Raw genomic sequence first — 25054 nt, 5'->3', positions numbered from 1 at the left:
TGATTCATTTTGTCCCTGGATACACATTAAGATGATGTGCTAGGATGTAAACAGAAAAATGACGTCTCAGGTCATTTTTGACATCCAATCATTTTTACAGCATTCCTACTACAGTCTTTATTCCTGAGAACCTGAAAATATTATTTAAGTAAATGCCCATGTCAATTTCATTTTCACCATTTTTGACTCAAGCATAGTTAAAGAAGACAGCATCATTTTCTTTTTGACTTAATATGCCTCCCAAAATACTCAATTTTTTCAACTCTGATGTCGGTTTTAGAAAATTGATGAACAGTTCCATACTTATCTATTTTTTTCTCATACACAACAAAAATAGGATTGCTGATAAAGCACACTAACATTTTCACACTTCACCTAACATTCCAAACCCATTCCGTTCAACAATTCATGAGTATCAGGCTGGTGGCATATTTAGTCACTGATATTTTTCCATAGATCCCACATTAATAATCTAAATTCTTTTATGTTTATTTTTGAGAGAGAGAGACAGAGCATGAGCAGGGGAGGGTCAGAGAGAGGGAGACACAGAATCCAAACTAGGCTCCAGGCTCTGAGCTGTCAGCACAGAGCCCAATGTGGGGCTCGAGCTCACAAACTGTGAGATCATGACCTGAGCCACAGTTGGCAGCTCAACCGACTGAGCCACCCAGGCACCCCTAATAATTGTTAATGATCTAAATAATGGAGTCATGAAAGATCTACCATTATATTATCCTAGTGAATTCTTCTTGTATGTAGATATCCTAATGTATTCAAGAGTTTTAATTTACTGAAATAGTATACTCCTTCAGTGAATCCACATGTTCATAAGGCCACAGTATATGTTCATTTAAGAAACAGTTACTGTTAGGTGTGAAACAATCAAAATAAACAAAACTCCCTTTCAACACACCTTTTTCAGTATAAAAGAGGAAGTAAAAATACACAAATAATTAGAATATGTTAGATGATGAAAAGTTTCATAACAGAAATATAAACAAATATAAACAAAGTTTAATAGAATTCCAAAGAAGGCAAAAATTTATTTCTAGCTACAGGAGAAAGCAGATAAAGAAACATCAGGAAAGACTTCAAGAAAGAAGTCCTATTTGTGCAGGGTTCTAAAGAATGAATAGGAGGAGTGGCTGGGTGGCTTAGTCAGGTAAGCGTCAGACTTCAACTCAAATCATTATCTCACGGTTCCTGCGTTCCAGACCCACATCGGGCTCTGTGCTGAGAGCTCAGAGCCTGGATCCTGTGTAAGATCCTGTGTCTCCCTCTTCCCCTCCCCCGCTCACACTCTGTCTCTATCTCAAAGATAAATGTTAAAAAAAAATTTTTTTTTGTTAATAAATAAAGGATGAATAGGGTTTGAAAACATCCCTAATAAAATATATGTTTCTCTGAAACAAAAATGCTTCCAGTTCACTAGGGGAGAAAGAAGAATATATCTTACAAAATAGTACCAACATCCCTCCAGTCTTCTACCCCATTAAACTAGAAGTTACTCTTCACACATCTCCCCATTTCTTCCCTTACTGAGTATCCCATATCTAATTCTTTACCAAATCTTATCCATTTTAACCTCCTAGATATCTCCCAAATCTGTCTACTTCTCTCTCCTCCTCCATCCTCTTCCTTGCCCAAATTACCATTAGCTCTTGCCCAAAGTACAAAAACCTTCTGACGGGTCTCTCTGCTGCACACCAACCTATACTCTCTATATAGCAGCCAGAGAGACTTTTCCTAAAGCAAATACAAGCCTGAATCCTTGACACCTGGCTACTTCTTTAGCCTCAACGTATACCATATGCCCCTTTATTAACTGTGATCCAGCCACTCTGGTCTTAATACAGTTTCTCAAACTTGCCAGGCTCACTAACACCAAGACATGCAATCCTCTCCATCTGGAATTTCACCCACTCCTAACACCCTTCACCCAATTAACTCTATTTACCCTTTTGATCTTAATTACTTCCTCAAGAAAGTCTTCTCTATTCTCTACATAAGATCATTTAGTTACACACACTTAGAACACTATGTACTTCCATATACAGTATTTGTTAGATTGTAATTTTATATTTGTGTTTCATTAATAATGATTTCCCTGACTAAACTATAAACACCATTAGGATAGGGCCCATAAGTAATTGTGCCTTAGGTTCAGCCTGCCAACATACATATTTGTTCCTAAATCAATTTGTTTTCTTTTCAGTCAAAATATCTATGGTGAACCAACAAGCAGAAGGCCCTGCCCTGCCGGAGCTACGTGTAGTCTGTGAGCCAAGTGCAGCCCTTTCACCCTTGCTCCCCATTATGTAGTTAGCAAAAATTGCTGTTTTAAAACCTAATAGTTAGCATGATTTAGTAGCTTAATTACTTGCTAATAAGAAGCTTAGAAAGTTTAGTCTAAACCTAGAAAAATTTACTTTGCTTGCCAAAAATCAGCACCTTCAAAGAAAGGAAGAATATGCTTCAGTGATTTATTCAGGTCAAATAAGCATTCCCAACTTCCACTCCACCGTTTACCAGAAGAGATGTGCTGTGAAATTTGCAGCCAGGGCTTATGCCATTATCAGTTTGTGGTATATTTGAAGGAATTTAAAGTAACACATGAAGGTTTTGATTGTATTGAATTAGATAGCTATGTGAGTGACCGGAAGGAGATCTGATCTCCTTGGAGCACTAAAGTAAAGGCACTAAAGAATCCCAATTGTTGCACTTCCACGAGCTCAAGATCGTATATGCCTGAGGATGTGCAAACACGAGGTTTGAAACTGCAGAAAGAAAAGAGTACTACTGATTTGCCCCCCGCCATGTGGTTATTCAGGCCCAAACCAGATATAGAAGGACATGTGTTCTCAGCCAACATGGACTAATAAGGACTAGATTTACCCTTCTGCCTGAAGCAACTAAAACTATTTTATCATATTATTTAAATCCCTTTGAAAGATAATTGACTATTTAAAGCAAAACAATATATTGTTGTGGACTTTTAAGTAGAAGTAAAATGCAGGACAACAATAGAACAAAGGCCAGAAGGTGAGAAATGGGAGTATAATGTTATTAGTATAAGGTTCTTATACTATACGAGAAGTAGTATATTACTTGAAGGTAGACTGTTATAAGCAAAAAGAAGACTACTATAAACTATAATCAATAAAATAATACAAAAAAGCTAGAAAGAAGAATTACAAAAACTACACAATACAGAAAGCATTAAAAAAGTAAAAAGATGGGGCACCTGGGTGGCTCAGTCAGTTGAGCATCTGATTTTGGCACAGATCATGATCTCAGTGCTTACGAGTTCGAGCCCTGTGTCAGGCTTTGTGCTGACAGCTCAGAGCCTGGAGCCTGCTTCGGATCCTCTGTCTCCCTCTCTCCCTCTATCTCTCCCTCCCTCCCTCTCTCTCTCTCCCTCTCTCTCTCTGCCCCTCCCCCACTCATGCTGTCTCTCTCTCTCAAAAATAAACAAACATTAAAAATTTAAAAAAAAAAACCCTCAACTATAGCCTTTAAAAAAAGAGCAAAAAGAGAGAAAACAGGACAAATAAAAAATAGTAAGATAGATTTAAACCCATCTATTCAATTCAAACCCAACCAATCACATTAAATATAAATAATTAATCACATTAAATATAAACTGTCTAAAAATCCCATTGCAAGACTGGATAAAAGATCAAGACAGGAGGGGTGAGGGGGCCTGGTGGCTCAGTTGGTTGAGCATCCAACTGTTGATTTCAACTCAGGTCATGATCTTAGTATTATGGGATAGAGCCCCACATCAGGCTCCATGCTGAACAAGAAGCCTGCTTAAGATTCTCTCCCTCTCTTCCCTTCTGCCACTTTCCCTGCTTGCACTCTCACAATCTTAAAAAAATAATAATAAATAAATAAATAATCAGTGAAATAAGAAAGAAACAGGAAAAAAAAGAAAAATTTAAAAAGAAAATGAAACTAATTTCAGATTACTAAAATTGATAAACTTAAACCAAACTGACGGGGGATAAAATAGGGAAGACACAAATTTATAGTATCAGGAATAAAAGCAGTAACATTGTTAGAGAAACTACAAATATTAAAACAAGGAAATATTATGAACAATTTTATGCTGAAAAATTTAACAACTGAGACAAAACCAACGGAATTCTACAAAGACACAAACCATAAAAACTCATTAATAAGAAATAAATAACAAAAGTGGTCTTTTATCTATTAAAGAAATTGGATTTGAAGTGAAAACTTTTTCCCACAGAGAAAAATCCAAGTCCACCTGGATTCTCTGATGAATTGTACCAAATGTACAAGGAATTACAAATTCCATACAAACTCTTACAAAAACTAAAAATGAAATACCTTACAATGCAGACTATGATTTCAGCATACTATGAAACCAAAGTCAGAGGCATAGCAAAAGAAAACGACAAACCAATATTCTTCCATGAACATAGATGCAAAACTGTTCAACATAATTTTAGCAAATCAAACAAATCAAGCAATATATAAAAAGGATAATAACACATGACCAAGTATGGTTTATGCCAAGAAGGCAAATGGCTTAAGGCTCAAAAATCAATGTAATTAATATTAACAGCCTAAAAATGAAAAAACCATATGATCATCTTAATAAATGCAGACAATGCTTTAACAAAATTCAACACCCATTCCTGATTAAAACAAACAAACAAACAAAAAACCTTCTCAGGAAACTAGGAATAGAAAAAAATGTCTTCTAATTGATAAAGGGCATCTACAGAAAAACAAAACAACCTAAAGCTAACATCACAGACTGAAAATTTTTCTCCTAAAATCAGGAAGGATGTCTGTCCCATCACTTCTATTAAGCATTATCCTGGAAGTTCTAGTCAATGTAATCAGGTAAGAAAAAATAATACAAGGCATCCTGATTGGAAAAGAAATAAAGCTTCTTTATATTCAGCCAATATACATGATTCTCTATATACAATACTCAATCTACAAAAAAAATCTACTAGAAATAACAAATGAGCTTAGCAAGTCTGCAGAATACAAGATGAAATGCAAAAATCTATTACAGTTCTATATACTAGCAAAAAATAATTAAATCAAAATTTTTTAAATCACACAATCTATTATATCAAAATTATGAAATACCTATAAGCAAATCTAACAAAAAATGTATAAAACTGTACTGAAAACTTTGTAGAGAGAAATTAAAGACAAAATACAGAGAGAAATGTACTATGTTCCTAAATTGAAAGACGTAATATTGTTATGATATTAATTTTCCCTCAAAGTAATCTATAGATTCACAACGTCGATCAAAATCCCCCAGCAGGCTGAGTCTAAAATTTATATGGGCATGCAAATGACCTAAAGTAGCCAAAATAACTTTTAAAGAGAAAAACAAAATTAGTGGATTTATACTCAAAATTTATTATAAAACTATAGTAATCAGAGCACCTGGGTGGCTCAGTCGGTTAAGTGTCCAACTGTTGATTTTGGCTCAGATCATGAGCACATGATTTGTGAGCTCAAGCCCCACATCAGACTCTGTACTGACAGCGTGGAGCCTGCCTAAGATTCTTTCTCCCTCTTTCTCTACACCCCAGCCCCTGCTTGTACACATGCTCTCTCTGGAAAGAAATAAACTTAAAAAAAAATTATAGTAATCAAAATAGTATGCTTATGATTCAACATAGACAACAGAACAATAGAGTATAATAAAGTCCAGATATAGACCCACATATATATTTGATTTTCAACAAAGATGCAAAGGCATTTGAGTGCAGAAAGAATAGTCTTTTCAACAAATAGTGCTGGAACAATTAGATATCCATATTTTTTTCATTAATTTTTTGCAAAATCTTTATTTTGCACCATACTAATAAAATCAAAACAAATCACAGACCTCAAATTATAAAACTTTTATCTTTATTTTTTAAATTTACTCATTTTTGAGAGAGAGAGAGAGAGAATGAGTGGGTGAGGGGCAGAGAGAAAGAGGGAGACACACAGAGTCTGAAGCAGGCTCCAGGCTCTGAGCTGTCAGCACATAACTCAACACAGGGCCTTAAACTCATGGACCGCGGGATCATGACCTGAGCTGAAGTTAGACACTTAACCAACTGACTGAGCCATCCAGGCGCCCATAAAACTTTTAGAAGAAAACATAGGAGAAAATCTATGTGATCTTGGAGCTAAATAAAGATTTCTGTTTTTTCAAGTTTATTTATTTACTCATTTTTAGTAACTCTACACCTAAGATGGTGCTCAAACTCATGACCCTGAGATCAAGAGTCACATGCTCTTCCAAATGAGCCAGCCAGGCACCTAAGACAAAGATTTCTGAAATAAAATACTCAAAGCACAACCCATAAAAGGAAAAAACAATTAGTATCGTCAAAATTAGAAGGGTATATTCTTTGAAGCCAGTGTTAAGTAAGAGTATGATATGGGAAGTCATAGACTGAGAAAAATCAACTATGAATCACATACCTGATTAGTGATTTATATACACAATATATTAAGAATTCATATAACTCAATAAAACAAACCCAATTTAAAAAATTTTTAATGTTTATTTATTTTTGAGAGAGAGAGGGACAGAGTGTGAGCAGAGAAGGGGCAGAAAAAGAGAGGACACAGAATCCAGAGCAGGCTCCAGGCTCTGAGCTGTCAATTCAAACTCACAAACCATGAGATCGTGACCTGAGCCAAAGTCAGACATTTAACCAACTAATCAATAATTATGGAATAACCAATAGAATACTACTCAGCAATACAAAGGAATTAACTACAGACACATGAAGTAACATGGATAAATCTCAAAATGTGCTGGGACACCTGGGTGACTCAGTCAGTTGAGCTTCGGACTTCAGGTCAGGTCATGATCTAGCAGTTCGTGAGTTGGAGCTCCATATCAGGCTCTGTGCTGACAGCTCAGAAGCCTGAAGCCTGCTTCAGATCCTGTGTCTCTCTCTTTCTATGCCCCTCCCCCACTCATGCTCTGTCTCTCTGTCTCTCTCTCTCTCTCTCTCTAAGATAAACATCTTCATTGAGAAGAATCTCAAAATGTGCTGAATGACAGAAGCTAGACTAGAAAGAAGTATATACTGTATGATTCCATTTATTCAAATTTCTTGAAAACCTAAACTAATCTCTAAAGACAAAGCATAGTAGTGGTCATTGGTGATGAGTTAGGAGGGATGAGGTAGTCAGATTACAAAGGGATGCAAGGAAACTTTAGAAGAAACAGACACTCATTTTCTTGACTGAGGTGATGGTTTCACAATTAACATATTTCAACCTATCAAATTATATTTTAAAACATGTACAGTTTGTTGTATGTCAAATACATACTAACCCATTATTTTAAAGATGTATGAACTGATTGGAATTTAAGACTAGACCTCACTTGCCCTTGTTACACTGTCCATAACTCAAAAGAATCACACATTTTAAAGAACTGCAATCTATTAGTAGGAAAAAAGTTAAATTTCAGAACAGATTCACACACTTCACTGCATATGAATCACCCATTAAGTCTCTGAGTCCTTGAAATACACACCTTAGGATAGTTAAATTATACAGCATATGTAGCACAAGGATAGCCAGGTTCAAGAGGAACTGACTAAGGAGAAACCAAGTAAGACCCAGCAAGAGGCCACTGTTCCTGGCTTTTAGAGAAGAACATGTGAATTCTATAAATATTCTAAATTGTCTGTTATTTGGCCAAGGTCTAATCAATGTTTGGCTTTACCTGGTTCTATGAAAGTGGATCCCCTTTATAGAATTAATGATATAAAGTGGAGAGCCACTTGAAATATAAATCCTGGAATAAGTAAAGCTATGCCCCAGATGACTACAACTCATGGTTCTTAAGACTGTGTGGCTCTTAAATTCAGTATTCTCAGTGGCTTCATCAAACATAAATAAGAAGTCTAGAAAGGCAAGCTTGTATTTAAAAAACAAAAAACTATTTTCTTATTTTGTATTCTACTAAAAATACATAAATTTTAGATAGCTAACAGACTTAACCTTTTTTAAATACAGAAGTATCACACAACTCTCCCACATACAGCTTCCTCATGTTGTCTACAGTTAATAAAACTTAGACAACTCTACAAAGATATTCAGAAACATCATGACATTCAAAGTATATCCTGCAGGGGCGCCTGGGTGGCTCAGTTGGTTAAGCCTTGGGCTTCGGCTCAGGTCAGATCTCACGTTCGTGGGTTCGAGCCCCACATCAGGCTCTGTGCTGACAGCTAGCTCAGAGCCTGGAGCCTGCTTCCAGTTCTATGTCTCCTCTCTCTGCCTCTCCCCCTCTCATGCTCTGTCTCTCTCTGTATCAAAAATAAAACATTAAAAAAATTTTTTAAAAAGTATATCCTGCAGATAAAATGTCATTATTTTACAGTTATGGTGCTATATAAAACATATAGGTAAACTACAGGTTCAAGGTTCAAATTAACAAATACCACATTAAATGCTTTTTATAATAAAAGTTTGAATTTTTTTAATGTCTATTTATTTATTTTTGAGAGAGAGAGCACGCGTACACGTGCACAAGCTGGGGAGGGGCAGAGAGATAAGGAGACACAGAATCCAAAGCAGGCTTCAGGCTCTGAGCTGTTAGTGCAGAGCCCGAAACAGAGCTTAAATCCATGAATTGTGAGATCATGACCTGAGCTAGAGTCGATCACTTAACTGACTAAGCCACCCAGGCATCTGTAAGTTTGAATTATTTATCACTGAGAAGCCAAATTATAAAATAGTTAAGAACATAACTCAAGAGCAGACTGCTTGAATTCAAATCCCACATCAGCAACTTCCTGCTATATACCATGAGCAAGTTCCTTCAGATCTCTATGCCTCTGATTCCTCATCTACAAAATGAGGATAATAATAGTATCTACCTCATAGGTTATTCATGAAGATTAAATAAATTCATACGCATAAAGCACCCAGAACTGTGCCTGGCTCATAATAAGCACCCAAGAAGTTTCACTTTGTCATAATTATGCTCATGATTGTCACTGTTACTAGAGTTAAGATTAATATACAGGATAATTAATACTATCACTGACAAATATAAAATAAGGATTTGAAAAGATACTTTTCCAAAACAATACTACACATGGCCAATAAACACATGAGAAGATGCCCAACACCACTAATCATTAGGAAAATGAGAACCAAAATCACAATGAGATACCACTTCACATCTCCTAGAATGGCTACAATCACAAAGAATGGGAAACAACAAGTAAGTGTGAGCAAGGTTGTGGAGAAACTGGAATCCTTGGCACTGTAGGTAGGAATGCAAAAGGGTACAGATAATGTGGAAAACTCTGGTCGTTTCTCAAAAGGTTAAACAACTACTTCAGGGTGCCTGGTGGCTCAGTTGGTTAAGTGATGGACTCTTGATTTCAGTTCATGTCGAAGCCTCCTGTCAGGCTCTGTGCTGAGAGTGGAGTCTGCTTAAAATTCTCTTTCTCCCTTTCTATCTACACCCCCCTTCTTGCTCCCCACCCAAAATTTTAAAAATCTATTTTTTTTTAAATGAACAGAACAACCTTAAGATCCAGCAACTCTACTCTTAGGTATGTAACCCAAAGAACTGACAATAAGTTCTCAATAAGATATTTGCATGCCAGTGTTCACAGCAGCATGGTTTTTTTCTTAATGTTTACTTTTGAGAGAGAATGAGTGAGAGAGCCAGCAAGCGACAAAGGAGGGGAAGTGAGAGAGGGAGACCCAGAAACTGAAGCAGACTCCAGGCTGCTGAACTGTCAGCACAGAGCCGGATACAGGGCTTGAACTCACAGATTGTGAGATCATGACCAGAGCCCAAGTTGAACACTCAACCAACTGAGCCAACCAGGAGCCCCTGCAGTATTTTTTACAATAACCAAGAAGTAGAAACAACCCAGTATCCATCAACAGATGAGTAAACAAACAAAATGTGGTATATACATACGAGGGAATATTATTTGGCTATTAAAAATAATGAAATTTTAAGATAGGCTACAAGGATGATATATGTACTTAGTGAAATATGCCAAACACAGAAGGAGACAAATATTGTGTGATTTTACCTATATGAAGTACCTACAACAGTCAAATGCATAGAGACAGGAAGTAGAATAGAGATTACTAGAAACCAGTGGGAGGGGAAAAGGGATAGTTACTGTTTACTAGGTATAGAGCGTTTCTTGAGGATAATGAAAAAAGTTTGAATATAGGTAGTGGTGAGGATTACATAACACTGTGACTGTATTCTTTTTTTAAGATTTTATTTTTAAGTAATCTCTACACCCAATATGGGGCTTAAACTCACAACCCCAAGATCAAGAGTCCCATGCTCCACACTCAGCCAGCCGGGTGCTCTATGACTGTATTTGAATTGTACACTTACAAATGCTTAAAATGGTTCAGTTGGTTAAGCATCCAACTTTGGCTCAGGTCATGATCTCACGGTTCATGAGTTCAAGCCCTGCATTGGTCTCTGTGCTGACACTTAGGAGCCTGGAGCCTGCTTCCGATTCTGTGTCTCCCTCTCTCTCTCTACACCTCCGTTGCTTGCATTCTCTCTTTCTCTCTCTCTCTAAAAATAAACATTAAAAAAAATAAATGAAATGTGGTATGTGTTTTTTACCACAACAAACACAAAAAAAGAATCTACTGGTTATGCTATCTAGCATTTTCACTTTTATTCCTGCAGTTTACCAATGAAGAACTCAATATCCATTTAAACATTTTTTTTAATATTTATTTTTTAGAGAGAGAGAGAGAGAAAGAATGAGCAGGGGAGGAGCAGAGAAAGAGGGAGACACAGAATTTGAAGCAGACTCCAGGCTCTGAGCTGTCAGCACAGAGCCCAACAGAGGGGCTCGAGCTCACAAACTGTGAGATCATGACCTGAGCTGAAGTTGGACGCTTAACGGACTGAGCCACCCAGGCGCCCCTCAATATCCATTCTTAACAACATGGCTCTGAAAGAGAGAAGCTAAGATAAGACTTACTGCTAAATCCTAAAACAATTTTGAAAAGCATTAAAATGCTACTTTAAACAGTTTGGGATCCATTTTAATATAAATATATTAAATTGGAAACAGTAACTATGAACTGAGATAATAAAGATAGGGTAACATTTCAAAAAAGAAAAAAGAAAAAAGATTGGAACTCAGACTCTAACCCTACCCAGATTCTAATCTTACTTCACCAAGAATATTTAAACCATTAACTTTTTCATGATTATTCCCCCAATAAAATGGAGAAAACTTACCAAGTTTCATGAATTTGTTGAAAGAAAAAAAAGCAGGATATTTGGGATTGAGGGGGAAAAAAGCAATTGTGTAAAGACGTAATTTTATATAATATGCTTATAACTAAGTGGAATAACATTACTGATTATATAAAAGAAACATGATTGCTAATTAAGCTACAGGAAAAGAAAGATTGTCAGCCAATAGATATAACATAGCAATGCCTCTTCAAGGTGACACTCTGGCATGACAATCAAGGTGTATACCAAAAACACTTTCTAAAGTGAAAATAACTAAAAATTCCCTCTTAAACTGATCTACTGTGTTCTTGCAAAAGAATGACTTAGGACTTCCAGGGGCACCTGGCTGGCTCAGTAGGTGAAACGTCCAACTTCGGCTCAGGGTGGTGATCTCATGGTTCATGAGTTCAAGCCCAGCATTGGGCTCGCTGCTGACAGGTTGGAGCCTGGAACCTGCTTCAGATTCTGTGTCTCCTTCCCTCTCTGCCCCTCCCGTACTCGTACTCTGTCTCTCTCAAAAATAAACATTAAAAAAATTTTTGTTAAAGAATGACTTAGCACAAACAAAATCGCAAGAAATATAGCCATATCGACTCTTCAGGATTACCTATTTCTGTAGGAATCACCACAGATGATGCTGTTCTTTCTTAACCATGTTATCAAGATAGATTAAAAAGTAAACACATAAATCTTTGTTTCTATAAAAAGGAAAACTATGAAGTCTTTATGAAACCAGAAAATACTAAAGGTAGAGTCTTTTCTTAGATATTGAAACATGTCTTTCAATAGTAGTTATTGTACAGGCCATCTTTTTCAAGGTCTGTTTGTTGCTACAGACTACTCACCAACTACTTGGACAAAACTAGCTCATTTCAAAACAGGAACATGCACTAGAAAGGCCTTGAGTTTCCTCACTCAGAGGCATTTTCAAATTTACAAATACACAGAAAATTGTACACAGTGAAGCCTAAGGGAATCATGGGCACAAGATATTTACATATTATATCCTGTCCAAATTTAATTCAAACAATTTCCTATAAGACTACACAATATTAACTGGATACACTGCACTCTCAAACCGCTCGATATCACTGTTAAAAGTTCAACTACTTTGTTCCTTTCTAAGTTTGTTCCTTTCTGATTTAGTAAGGTGAGCTTATGGTTATATGTTATGTGCTAAATGAAATAGCTAACTGATAAAAAAATAATTGGAGTATGATTCCAACTATACAGCATTCTGAAAAAGGCAAAACTATACAGGCAGTGAAAATATCAATGGTTGCCACAGGTTAGGGGATAGGGAACATGGAGAGATAAATAAACAGAGCACAGAAGATAAAGGGCAGTAAAAACATTCTGTATGAGGGGCACCTGGCTGGCTCAGTGGGTAGAGCATGCAACCCTTGAATCTGGGTTGTCAATTCAAGCCCTGTGTTGGATATAGAGATTACTCTGGAAAAAAAAAATCTTGGAAAAAAAACAAGAAAATATTCTGTAAGACACTATAATAGTGGATACATGTCAAACATTTCTCCAAACCTATAGAATATACACACCAAGAGTGAATTCTAATATGAACTATACAGGTTTCGGGTTATTTCAGTTGGAGAGTCTAACATTGTATAAATAAAGCCACAGTAATAGATTTGACCCTTACCAGACCAACTGCTTTGACTCTATACTCATGCCCTTCCCTCCTTTATTTGGCAATATGCAATTAATGAAAAGGAATTGCCACTGGAAAAACAACTCCATTTTTTAAATGCAGTGTATTAGCATTAGAACTCTCCAGACTTTTAATATGTGCTAAATTATGCTTTAGACATTACATGAAATTTATGTAAAAATACTTCAATATAGTGAAAGCAATATGGAAGTAGGATTTAAATTATGAGCCAATGGGGTACCTGGGTGGCTCAGTTGGTTAAGCGGCCGACTCCAGCTCAGGTCACGATATCACAGTCTGTGGGTTTGAGCCCAGCGTCAGGCTCTGTGCTAACAGCTCAGAGCCTGGAGCCTGTTTCAGATTCTGTGCCTCCCTCTCTCTCCCTGCCCCCTCCTGCTCGCTCTATCTCTGTCTCTCAAAATAAAATAAAGACATTTAAAAAAATTAAATTATGGGGCTCTTGGGTGGCTCAGTCGGTTAAGCCTCCGACTTCGGCTCAGGTCAGATCTCACGTTTGTGGGTTCGAGCCCCGTATCAGGCTCTGTGCTGACATCTAGCTCAGAGCCTGGAGCCTCCTTCCCGTTCTGTGTTTCCTTCTCTCTCTCTGCCCCTCCCCCTCTCATGCTCTGTCTCTCTTTGTATCAAAATAAAACATTTAAAAAAAAAAGTTTTCAAAAAAAAATTTTTTTTAATAAAAAAATTTAAAAATTACATTATGAGCCAAGGAGCACCAGCGTAGCTCAGTCAGTTAGGCTCCGGCTCTTGATTTCAGCTCAGATCAGGATCTCACGGTTTGTTAGCTCAAACCCCATTTCCGGCTCTGCACTGACAGCACTGGAGCCTGCTTGGGATTCTCATTCTATCATTCTCTTATTCTCTTATTCTCTTATTCTCTCTCTCTCTCTCTCTCAAAAATAAACAAACATTAAAAAAAAATTTTTAATAAAATAAAAACATACTCTTCTAGGAATTCAGCCTAAGGAAATAGTGAGAAGTTCAATTCAAGGACTTGTACACAAAGACAATCAGTAGACTATTAACAAAGATTTAGGAAGGTGTTAATGTCTAAAATAGGATAATGGTTAAATAAGTTATGTTAAATTAGACCCATTAATCAATTACCTTTTCATATTATAAAGATCCAGTAAGTAATAGCAGAATACTGACACGTCAATATCCACGGACCAATGGTACAGAGTAGAAAATCTTGAAAGAAACCAAAATGCAAATGGCAATCTACCGAAGGATAGAGAAGTCATCTTAAATCAGTGGAGAAAAGATGGATTATTCAACAACTGGTGTTAGGACAATTGGAAAACCATCTTTCTAAAACTGACATCATATCTCTATCTCAGATCTTATGGCAGGATGAATTCCAAATGGATCAAAGATTTAAATGTAAAAAATGAAAGCAAAGAAGTACTGGACAAACTGTGGAAGAATTATTTTATAACCTCAGAATAGGAAAGGCCATACTAACTGTAACATAAAATCAAAAAGCCATAAAATAAATGACTGACACATTCAACTGCATAAAAATTATTTTCTCATGGGGGGAAGACAAATGAAAACATTGGCAACTCATCACAGATAAAAACCTCCTTATTTAATATAAGAGTTCCTACAAATCACTAGGAAAAAGACTCAATTAACAATAAAAATGGGCAGAAGATAAGTACAATTCAAAGAAAGGGATATTTTAAATGGCTCTAAGATATTCAATATAATAAGAGATATGAAAAATTAAACTATGTTTACCATTTATATTGTCAAATTCAAAAATTCTTGATAATTCCCTATATGTAGAGTGATAGGCACTCTCATACACTGCTGGTGAAATATAAATCATTACAATCTGTAAAAAGAGCAATTTGGGATTATCTTTCAAAATTACAAGGATACATATCTTTGACCTAACAATTGTATGAATTATTTTTACAAATATATTCATATGTAAGCAAAATGGCTTATACTGAAGATTATTCACTGTACTATCACTTGTACCAGCAAACCTAGGAACTGGTTAAATAAATCATGATTCATTCAGACATTATGTAGCCACAAAAAGAATGAGGAACTGCTTCATAAACTGACAGGAAACTGTATCAAAAATAAATTAATAAGTGTATATAGAGAGGGGATGTGAGGCAGGAATAACACAAGGTGCAGATAAATTCCTATAATGGGTTATTACACACAGACTAAAAACTATGATAATATCACTTCAGATATAAAGCAATTAACAACTGGCTCCAGACCCCCAGAACTCCAGGCCAACTTCCTCTGCAGGCTTGCCCCAGTCCATTCATTAACCTCAGGGGGAAAAACATGACCTTGCATTTTTGTGAATGAAATTTCTTGGACCCCAATCTTGGCAGAGTTTTTACATATCTATCTATCTGTTTCTCTGCACAGGGAATAGGTATGGAAAGATATACAAGAATTTCAAACATTTATTGATTGTGTGGAGTAAACAATGTCTGCCTGCCAGATGTTAAGTGAGGGGTGGGGAGGAGAGGTTAGAGAGACCTCACGGAATATCCTTTTAAATCTCCCGAATATTGAAAGAAGGAAATGTTATACCTATATTTTTAATGTTTATTTATTTTTGAGAGCAAATGGGGGAGGGGCAGAGGGAAAGGAAGAAAGGTTCTGAAACTGTCAGCACAGCGCCAGATGTGGGGCTCAAACTCACAAACTGTGAGATCATGACCTGGGCTGAAATTGGATGCTTAATCGACTGAGCCACCCAGGCACCTATTATACCTATTTTTTAAATAAAATTTATAAACAAAATATATTTCAAAAACTTTAAGGCATTTCCAAAATCCTAAGAAATTACAGTTAGGAAAGAGGCAAGACTTACAATATATGCAATATGAGGGACGCCTAGGTGGCTCAATTAAGCATAGGACTCTTGATTTTGACTCAGGTAAGAATCCCAAGGTTAGTGGGTTCTAAGTCCACATGGAACTCTTCACTGATGGTGCAGAGCCTGCTTGGGATTCTCTCCCTTTCTCTCTGCCCCTCCCCTGCTTGTTTTCTCTCTCTCTCTCGCTCTCACTCTCTTTCTGTCTCTAAAAATAAATAAATAAACTTTTAAAAATATATATGTGGGTCACCTGGGTGGCTCAGTTAAGCATTCTACTTTGGCTCAGGTCATGGTTTCATGGTTCATGGGTTCGAGCCCCATGTCGGGCTCTGCGCTGACAGCTCAGAGTCTGGAGCCTGCTTCGGATTCTGTGTCTCCCACTGCCCTTCCCCAACTCGAACTGTGTGTGTGTGTGTGTGTGTGTGTGTGTGTGTGTGAAAATAAAACGAAAATTTAAAAAATAAATATTAGGGGCGCTTGGGTGGCTCAGTCAGTTAAATGTCCGACTTCGGCTCAGGTCATGATCTCAGGGTTCATGGGTTCAAGCCCCACATCAGTGCTGACAGCTCAGAGCCTGGAGCTTGTCTTCAGATTCTGTGTCTCCCTCTCTCTGACTCTCCCCTGCTCATGCTGTCTCTCTCTCTCAAAAATAAATTAAAACATTAAAAAATTTTTCAAGGGGCGCCTGGGTGGCTCAGTCAGTTGAGCCTCAGACTTCGGCTCAGGTTAGATCTCACGTTCATGGGTTCAAGCCCCGCATCAGGCTCTGTGCTGAACGCTAGCTCAGAGCCTGGAGCCTGCTTCTGGTTCTGTGTTTCCTTCTCTCTCTGCCCCTCCCCCTCTCATGCTCTGTCTCTCTCGGTATCAAAAATAAATAAAACATTAAAAAAAAGTTTTTTAATTTTTTTAAAAATAATAAATATTTTAAAAATATATGTGCAATATGACATCAAATATATTTTTAAAAGTACATTTTTACACAGAAAAGACTGGGATAAAATACAACAGAATATTAAAAGAACAGTTATCTCTGAGAGGTGTAGTTAAAGTAACTTTAATTTTCTTTGCATTTTCCTATAATTCAAATTCTTTACATTAAGCATTTATAATAAGAAAAAGGATTACATTTTTAATGATATGAATCTGAGAGGTCAGAAATTAAAAGGCAGAGTTATTAGATATTACCCAGGTTCTGAGTATCATAAATGAAACATTTAAATTTCCTTAAAACATTACTTGCAGCTGCAGAATAAAGAATTCATGGATGACACCTGGCTGACTCAATCAGTAGAGTATGAGTCTCTTAATCTTGGGATTGTGAGTTCAAGCCCCACATTGGGTGTGGAGGCTAATTTAAAAAAAAAATGTTTAAAGAATTTCTAGATAAAAAATTTAGAGATGAAAAATATCTAAATATTCCTCTACTCTACCTCTTAAGGATCACTATGAGATTATTCTCATCCTCCTACTTTCTGAATGTTTTGTCCATTTTTGTTTTCTGTTACCTAGGTAATGGTACTTCCAGCATTTCCCTTAAAGACTGTGAAACTAACAATCTGGTATTTCTCACTGTCGAGTTTTCCTGACCTTCAGCTTTGAAAGACCATCTCCCTAAGGAGAAGCAGTAAGATCTAGAAGCTAAAACAAGAGGCTGAGGAATCTGAGGTTAGAGTTCTAATCCTGACAAACTGTGGAATTCGTCTCCAATTTTGGGAATAAGCTAAACTTCCTGAGCCAGTTTCCTTAATGAGGTAACTTAAAGGATTGTTTTGAAAAATACTTGACTACCAACTTTACAGTTTCTTTTTAACTTCCCACACTATTCTTTTGAATTGTTTTTTTTCTTTATGTTAAATATTTTCCTTTGTAAATTTCTGCTCCCTAATCTGAATCTACAAGTATTACCAATCTTTTAGACTTCAGAGTCAGTTAAGTGGTACTTTTAGAAAGCCTACTGAAAGTGACACAATGGGAACGTGAACAACACTAAAGACAATTTATGGAGGAATAAGAATGTAATCAGGATCTATACTGGACTCTTAGGAGCAAAGAAGACTCGGGCAACTAATTAATGTAACCAACACTTGGTCTGGGAAGGCAAAACTCAGACTCCTAACATCAGAACCCTGCTACAGAGATAAGGAAGATGGGAACTTCTCCAGCACAGTCCAGAAAAGGAAGTTTTGTCATGCCTTCAAGGGTTCAACTTTTATTTTTGTTTACAAGTAGACCCACTAACACTACCGACTGGGCCTCAGCACATCTTTTTCCTCTACCACTTTCATAGTAGATATTTCTTGATGACTACCTTATCATTAGAAAATAAGCTACATTAAATTTGTAAAGCGTTCTCTATCGACAGGTCTTGCAAAGCACTTGATAGCCTTTGGGAAGAATGGTGTTTTTACAAACATCAGAGAGCAATTATCCCTCCGCCAAGACAAGGTGAAGCAATTTCAGTAGTGCCCTCAGCACACTTCAAACTCCTCCTCCCGGGTTTACAAGACCAAACACCTCTCTAGTTACTTAAAAGTTATTCCAATAGGGAGGGACAGGGAGCAGACAACTGAATTTTTTCTGGATTAACTCAGGCATTAGTTGAATGCTTTTTTGTGGTTCACCTACTTTAAAAGGTGATCAAATCACTCTGTGCTACTGAAGAGAGCAATTGCAAAGAACAATTACATAAATCCTCTGCTTCAACTTACCTCATCCTTCTTTCTAGTGAAAGAAAGCATTAGAAACCACTGCCTTGCCACCACGTCCTTAGTAATCTCAGTAAAAAACGTGCTTTGTCATGTGAATTCCTTTTTTTCCCTTAGCAAATCAGAGAAATTTATTTCATTCAACATAATGAGACACAATTGTACACCATTTTTAAAAGGTATATGCTGAATTTTATGATGTAGAAAAGATAAAGGCAATCCTTATAAGTGAACTATTCTCAAGAAAAGAAATAATAAGTGAACTACTCTCAAACAGGTGCATCCTAGAACTTCGTATTATTTATGTCAGAAAATGTATTCATATCCTCAATTCCATACCTATAATTCCTAAATCCAAAAGGCTCTGAAAACACTTTCTTCATAATTTCTCTAGCAGTAAAATCTGACCTTCGCTGACATAACACTATTTATAATCTTATACCACACTTAGTGTGGACTTTTACTTAACTGCAGAAATATTAACATGATTCCTGGATATTGCTCCAGACTCAATTAAGTGGTTTATGTTGCTATATATAGACCATATTTTCTAAAATTTTTGAATTTTGAAACACGCTAGTCCAAATAGTTATGGAAAAGATTATAAATGTATATAGTTCTACTCTTCAAAAATACTGTCATTATTTGAAAATAAAATAGCAATAAACCAACATGACAGAGGGTAGAAAAATACGAAGCTAAAATAAAGGAAATGTCCGTGTCTGTAAATATTAACAGACTATACAATTTTTTTAAATTTTTTTAATGTTTATTTACTTCTGAGAGAGAGTGATGGAGTCTGAGCAGAGGAGGAACAGAGAGAGAGAGAGACAAAGAGAATCCGAAGCAAGCTCTAGGCTCTGAGCTTTCAACAGCGCCGTCTGACGCGGGGCTCAAACCCACAAACTATGAGATTGTGACCTGAGCCAAAGCTGGGCGCTCAACCAACTAAGCCACTTGGACACCCCAAACAGAATATACAATTTAAATGAGATTTATAAGTTTTATCTCAAAGGAAAAACAGGGAGGAGCTATTTGAAATCAATATAATTTAAAATAAACAGTATATGCCTAGACATTCTTGATTATTCTCTCTTATTTCAATGAACAGTTTCCTACTCCTAATGTACATAAAATTTATTTGGAAATCATGGTAAATTAATGTGTCAGCACTCAAAGCTAATACACATCCTAAGTATTGAAATTAAGCTTAAAATCCCAAGAATTGCTAAAATATTAATAATCGTTATAAAGGTTCAATTTATAGTACTTGAGGAAATTAAAACACTTTAGTAACATGAACATATTTTGCAATGACTGGGTACACATTCACTGATTTTATTCAAACAATCAATTAGCTAGAGCACACAAAACTTGGTCGAACAATTCCATTCATCCACGTATTAATACAAAGCAGCAGTCATGCAGAGGGATTCGCTGAGAATATCCAAAGTTAATTATGTTAAGAACATTCTGTATAAAACCAGTGAGTTGGTCACATCTAATTCATACTGGACCAAAATAAAACAACCTCCTCGACTTGTTAATTGGCTGCAATATTTTGGGTAAAGATATATATTCTCTAAAAATGCAATGAAACATATCTCATCCTTTGTCTTCATTCATGAAACATAAGCAAAATAATTTACTATAAACAGGGAAAACTTCTGCCCTCACCATAACCTCCTGTCTAGTCCATGAGAAATTCTTACCAAATTCTCATTGTCACATTTTCTAGAATTATATGGGCTATGATACAGTATGATTAAGTTTCTTTTTCTTCTGCTTGCTGAAATAGCCTTTATAAATTTCCAGCAGATTCGTGTCAACAATGAGCTACATACTAGCTTAATGGTAAGCAATAATGTTGATATTATTTTTTCTATTAAGTGAATATTTTAGATAAGTTCTGCAAAGACTATTAAAATCAAAACTGGTTTCTTGGCAAGCACTTTAGTGTGACAACAGTACACAGTACACTGCAATCCGAGAGCACATCTGTACATACACTTGCAGACCTGTTGTGCTGATGGGGGTAGGGGGGAAGCTCCAATGCATCACTACTAGAGACTGGTATCTTCAATTTCTCCCAGTGTCCTGCACTCGCCATCCATTCATGGTAAAGTAGTTAATTTTAATGTTCTCATTGTTTACCAGAAAGCACAGACAGTGAGGCTGGCTTTGCCGCTCCCGTTTCCTTTTGCTAGGCTGCTGTGCTTTTTCAGCCAATTGACTTTGCTTTGAGGCTATAAATATCTGAAAAATGTTCTGCATTTGATGCTCTTGGATTCTGCATCCATATTTAGCTGTTTGTGGCATGCCTTTGTTTAATCTACTCTGCCACCCATAACAATCAGTCAGGTTGGGATCTGGATGGTCAAAGGACAGATGAATCAACATTCAACTGACACTGACTAGGAGCAAGGTACCAATCTGCTAAACACAGGGACAATGAAGGGGGTGGCAAGATAGGAATACAAAGACAAACTAGACAGACTTCCTGGTGTCAAACATTTTATACTCTCAACAGGGCAGGGGCACAATTTATTATAATACTGTAATAAAACAAATGAAACATTTTACAACTAAAAGAAAATGAACGATAGAGCAGCATGAATATGTTCTCTTAGATATGTCTCAAAGACATGCATTTGTGTTCTAAATATACATCTACCTATTGTAAAGCTCTGACCTATTCCAAGCAAAGTTTTCCAATCCTGGCAATAAACAAAACTCTGAATATATGTATTAGCAACAAAATAGTCAACAGCAAACTATAAACAGTGCCCAGTCTTCAAATTTCATGAAGCAAACCAATAAAATATTGTTTTCAAAAATTTCTGTTAAGGTAGTGGACTGGGAGGGGAGGGGCGGGAAGGGCAGCTATTGCCATTTGTTTGCATGTTGATTTCAGATATAAGTATATTGTAGAGGATATGAACCACAGCCAGAACCAGGAGCACTTAATACAGCTCCTTCCTTTGCACTCTTTTTTTTTTTTTTTTTTAACGTTTGTTTATTTTGAGTGTGAGCAGAGGAGGGACAGAGAGAGAGGGAGACACAGAATCTGAAGCAGGCTCCAGGCTCCAAGTTGTCAGCACAGGGCCGGCACAGAACCTGACATAGGGCCCAAACTTACAGACCATGAGATCATGACCTGAGCCGAAGTCGGACGCTTAACTGACTTTACCACCCAAGTGTCCCTCCTTTGCGCTCTTAAAATCCACATGGCTATTTCAGGCTAGGGCTCAATACCAGATGAGCTACACCTGAACAAGATCCCCAAGCCCCGCCCCCCGCCCCCCACCTTCCTATCTTGTCAAAACACTTCAAACAAATATACATCTGCCTTCAACATCCCTGCTTTACAAAACTAAGTTCACTGACTTTTTGATAAAAGTGCTCCCCAGAAGTCCATGACAGTCATGATTTAAACTTATTAAGGGCTTTCTTGATGCCTGTCCCCAAGAGTCAGACTGGAATTGGTAGGCCAAGTTGTAGGTAAAATAATAGAGCAGGCCAAAGAATCAGACAACTGGAAGGCTAAAATGGACCACAGATACCAATTACTCCAGATTCTACATTTTTATGTAGAAACCTAGAGTCACGGAGTTAAAATTACTTACCCAAAGTTAGACAACCAGTTTGTGGCAAAGACAGATTGAAAACCCCAGTTCTCAATCCCCAGCTATATACTCTAGACTAGGTTTCCAGTTTCTGAATTTCTTTTAAAAACATTAGACCAAACTCATCCGTCTCCTTAAATTGTGTAGAAGAGCCTAAATGTTCCAAAACAATCAGGATTTTGAACACACAAGACAAACTAAACAAAACAAAACAAACTAGTGTTTTCCAAATTGATTTTCTACATTCTATTATTTTTACTTCAAAGCTTTTCAGAGTTATGCAACAGGCAACTTAAAAACTAGCTAAGGACACAGAAGAGCCAAGAATCATTCCAATAGTTTTGGGATATTTATAACAAACTAAAGACAACAAAGTGGTGTCCAGGATGAGCTGCTTTACAGGAAGGAAAGTAGTACTAAGCAGTAAATAAAAACAACCTCTAGTTAATTGATAGGGAAGACAAAAATGTTACAATGCAGTCTGTAAGTTGACATGAAATGCCCAGTGCCTGTGTGTGAGAAGAGCATATATGCATATTTATATACATATACTTAAGAATACACACACATGTATACACTTATATATGTACAAACACACCCCTCACAATTCTAGCCCTTAAAAAGGATAACAAAAACATGCACATATTCTTATGGGATCCATGTAAAGAACAACTGTTAATGCTAGGTCTAGACTACCCAGACAGAATGGTTTTAGACACTGAATACTAAATTATCACTTATACATGTTCTTGCAGTAACAAGGCCCTATCTCTAACTTTATATAAAAGCCAATGTGCCAAAGAAGTGTGTAAGGATAGAAAAAAAGAGAATGTGAAAATGTTTTAACTACAATAGACTCTAATTCAAGCTCATCTTCAAGATTCTCATCAACCTTTGTTATGAACTGTCGGGTGAGTGGGATCGGCAGGCAGGTGGAAAACCAGGCACCAAAGTTTTTAATCTGTTGAGAATGAACCGGGCAGCTCTGCATCATCCCCTACTTCTTTGCTTTAATTCTTTCAGTTACTTAGAATAACATCAAAAACCGATTATAAACATCATGCAAAATATAAAATGGCACGTACAGAAATCCTCAAGAATTGGTTATAAGAACTGCAAGATTCTTAGGACCCAAAGGGCCAGTAAGAGATTATTTGATCCAATTCACTCCTTTTACAGATATGAAGAATCAGAGGCTTAAAAAAAAAAAAGTGACCTGGGGCACCTGGGTGGCCCGGTCAGTTGAGCGTCCAACTTCGGCTCAGGTCATGATCTCGCGGTTCATGGGTTCCAGCCCAGCATTGAGCTCTGTGCTGACAGCTCAGGGCCTGGAGCCTGGTTTGGATTCTGTGTCTCCCTCTCTCTACCCCTCCCCCATTCGTGCTGTCTCTGTCTCAAAAATAAATTTAAAAAAAATTTAAATCTTAAAAAAAACTGACCTGATCTACCCCAAATCACATAGCCACTAAAGTGGCAGAATCAAGACAAAAACTCGAATCTCTGGACTCCTCGTTCTGGGATGTTTCTGATAGTGATGGACTTCAAGTCTTGAAATGAACTCAACTATCCAGAGAGAGAACTTTTAAGTCTTGATCACTCCTGAAGACTAAATACATCTCCTCTTTAGAAGGATGAAGAAAGAAGAGGGTAATGTACTTGCTCACTACAGGCTCAGATGCAAACAACGAGAGGGTGACATGTAACAAACTGTGTTTGACTCCAGGTGCTTCAAATGTGCCCTCTTGTATTCAGCCACATTACTGTCTCTCGTGTTCACCTGCGCTAAGTGATAAACATCTTGACGTTTCAAATATTTTGGAAAGGCACAGCTGAGTCCCCAATACCACCAGGCTATAAATCCTTGGGCTATGAGTTTTCAAACCCGGCCGGGTTTAATGCCGCCACAAGGCTCACCCTAATAGAATCTCATCATTCAGTTTTAATTAAAGAGGTGGTTACTAGGAATGCAGAGAGGGAAAGTTTTGGTTTGTTCATCACTTTTAACTTGCTGAGTAGCAACCCAGTCACTTTACAAACAGAATCAGAGACAATAGTGCAATCTGACACAATCCACACCCCTTGGACTAAGTGGCTGCCTTTGGGCGAGTGACGTTGAGGTTAGCGATGAATGCGTCTGTCCCCAAATAAATATTTTTTGGTTAGTCTATTTTATTTTCTTATCCACCGCTAAGCTGTTTCATAGTATCCTGATTTCCAGCTTGCCTCCCTCAAGAAAAAGACATACAACTCTGTTCATCTGATTTCATGGTGTGTTCCATCAGACTTGGGTTGACAGTTCTTGAAGTTACCACCTAAAAACTAAGTCTGCATAGCCCAACGCCACCTTGAACTCCCTCTGCAGGTGCCTGAAAAGCTCCCAAAGACGTCCGGAAAGGCATTCTCTCTCCCAAGTGCTAGTCTGGAGAAACTTGTTAGAAACGCACGCCGCAACAAAAAGGGATGTGAGAGACTGGCCCGGGATGGACGGGGGCTGAGAACAGGACTGGGGACTAGGGATGAATTTCAGCCCGAGCAGAGACAAGAAACACCAGCCTCTAGGGTGGCCTGTGGTCCTTACCGTACACCCGGACCCAGCTCTGCTGCTGGCACACGGACTCCAGAAGGATCCGATCCAACATGCCTCCAGCCACGGCCCCACCGACTGGGACGACCGCTTCCAGCTCCTCCGGAGGTAGCGGCGAGTCGGACTCCAGTCCGGGGAACATCTCCGGCCAGGACAGCGCCTCCGCGGCTCCTCCGGACGACGGGGAGAGCTCCATGGTGCCCCGGAGGGACGAGGCGGCGGCGGGGCGGGCGCGCGGCTCCGCGCCCTGCCTGCGGGAAGGGGAGGAAGAGAGCGCCGCGGCGGGGGCAAGCACCCGAGCGGCAGCCGGCACCGACGCGGCTCACCCC

At 37.6% G+C, this 25054-nt stretch overlaps 1 protein-coding gene and 1 long non-coding RNA gene across 5 annotated transcripts in view; one reads left to right on the top strand and one right to left on the bottom strand.

Annotated features, from left to right (window-relative positions):
- The window catches only part of LOC115288109, a 31743-nt gene extending 14187 nt beyond the window's left edge, over positions 1-17556 (top strand). For both annotated transcript variants that reach the window (XR_003906810.1, XR_003906809.1), the window contains 2 exons: positions 2216-2278; positions 17320-17556. This is a non-coding gene — a long non-coding RNA (uncharacterized LOC115288109). The remainder of the gene's footprint in view (positions 1-2215; positions 2279-17319) is intronic.
- Positions 1-25048, bottom strand: part of RASAL2 (RAS protein activator like 2) — a 353784-nt gene extending 328736 nt beyond the window's left edge. For all 3 annotated transcript variants that reach the window (XM_029935134.1, XM_029935136.1, XM_029935137.1), the window contains exon 1: positions 24720-25048. In XM_029935134.1, the coding sequence (XP_029790994.1) occupies positions 24720-24921 (202 nt within the window). In that variant the 5' untranslated portion in view covers positions 24922-25048. The remainder of the gene's footprint in view (positions 1-24719) is intronic.
- Positions 25049-25054: the final 6 nt, after the last annotated feature.

Source organism: Suricata suricatta, chromosome 3 (assembly GCF_006229205.1).
Source record: "Suricata suricatta isolate VVHF042 chromosome 3, meerkat_22Aug2017_6uvM2_HiC, whole genome shotgun sequence".
NCBI lineage: Eukaryota > Metazoa > Chordata > Mammalia > Carnivora > Herpestidae > Suricata > Suricata suricatta.
The sequence above is the reverse complement of the archived record's forward strand: the minus strand, read 5'-3'. Positions and strand labels throughout refer to the sequence as shown.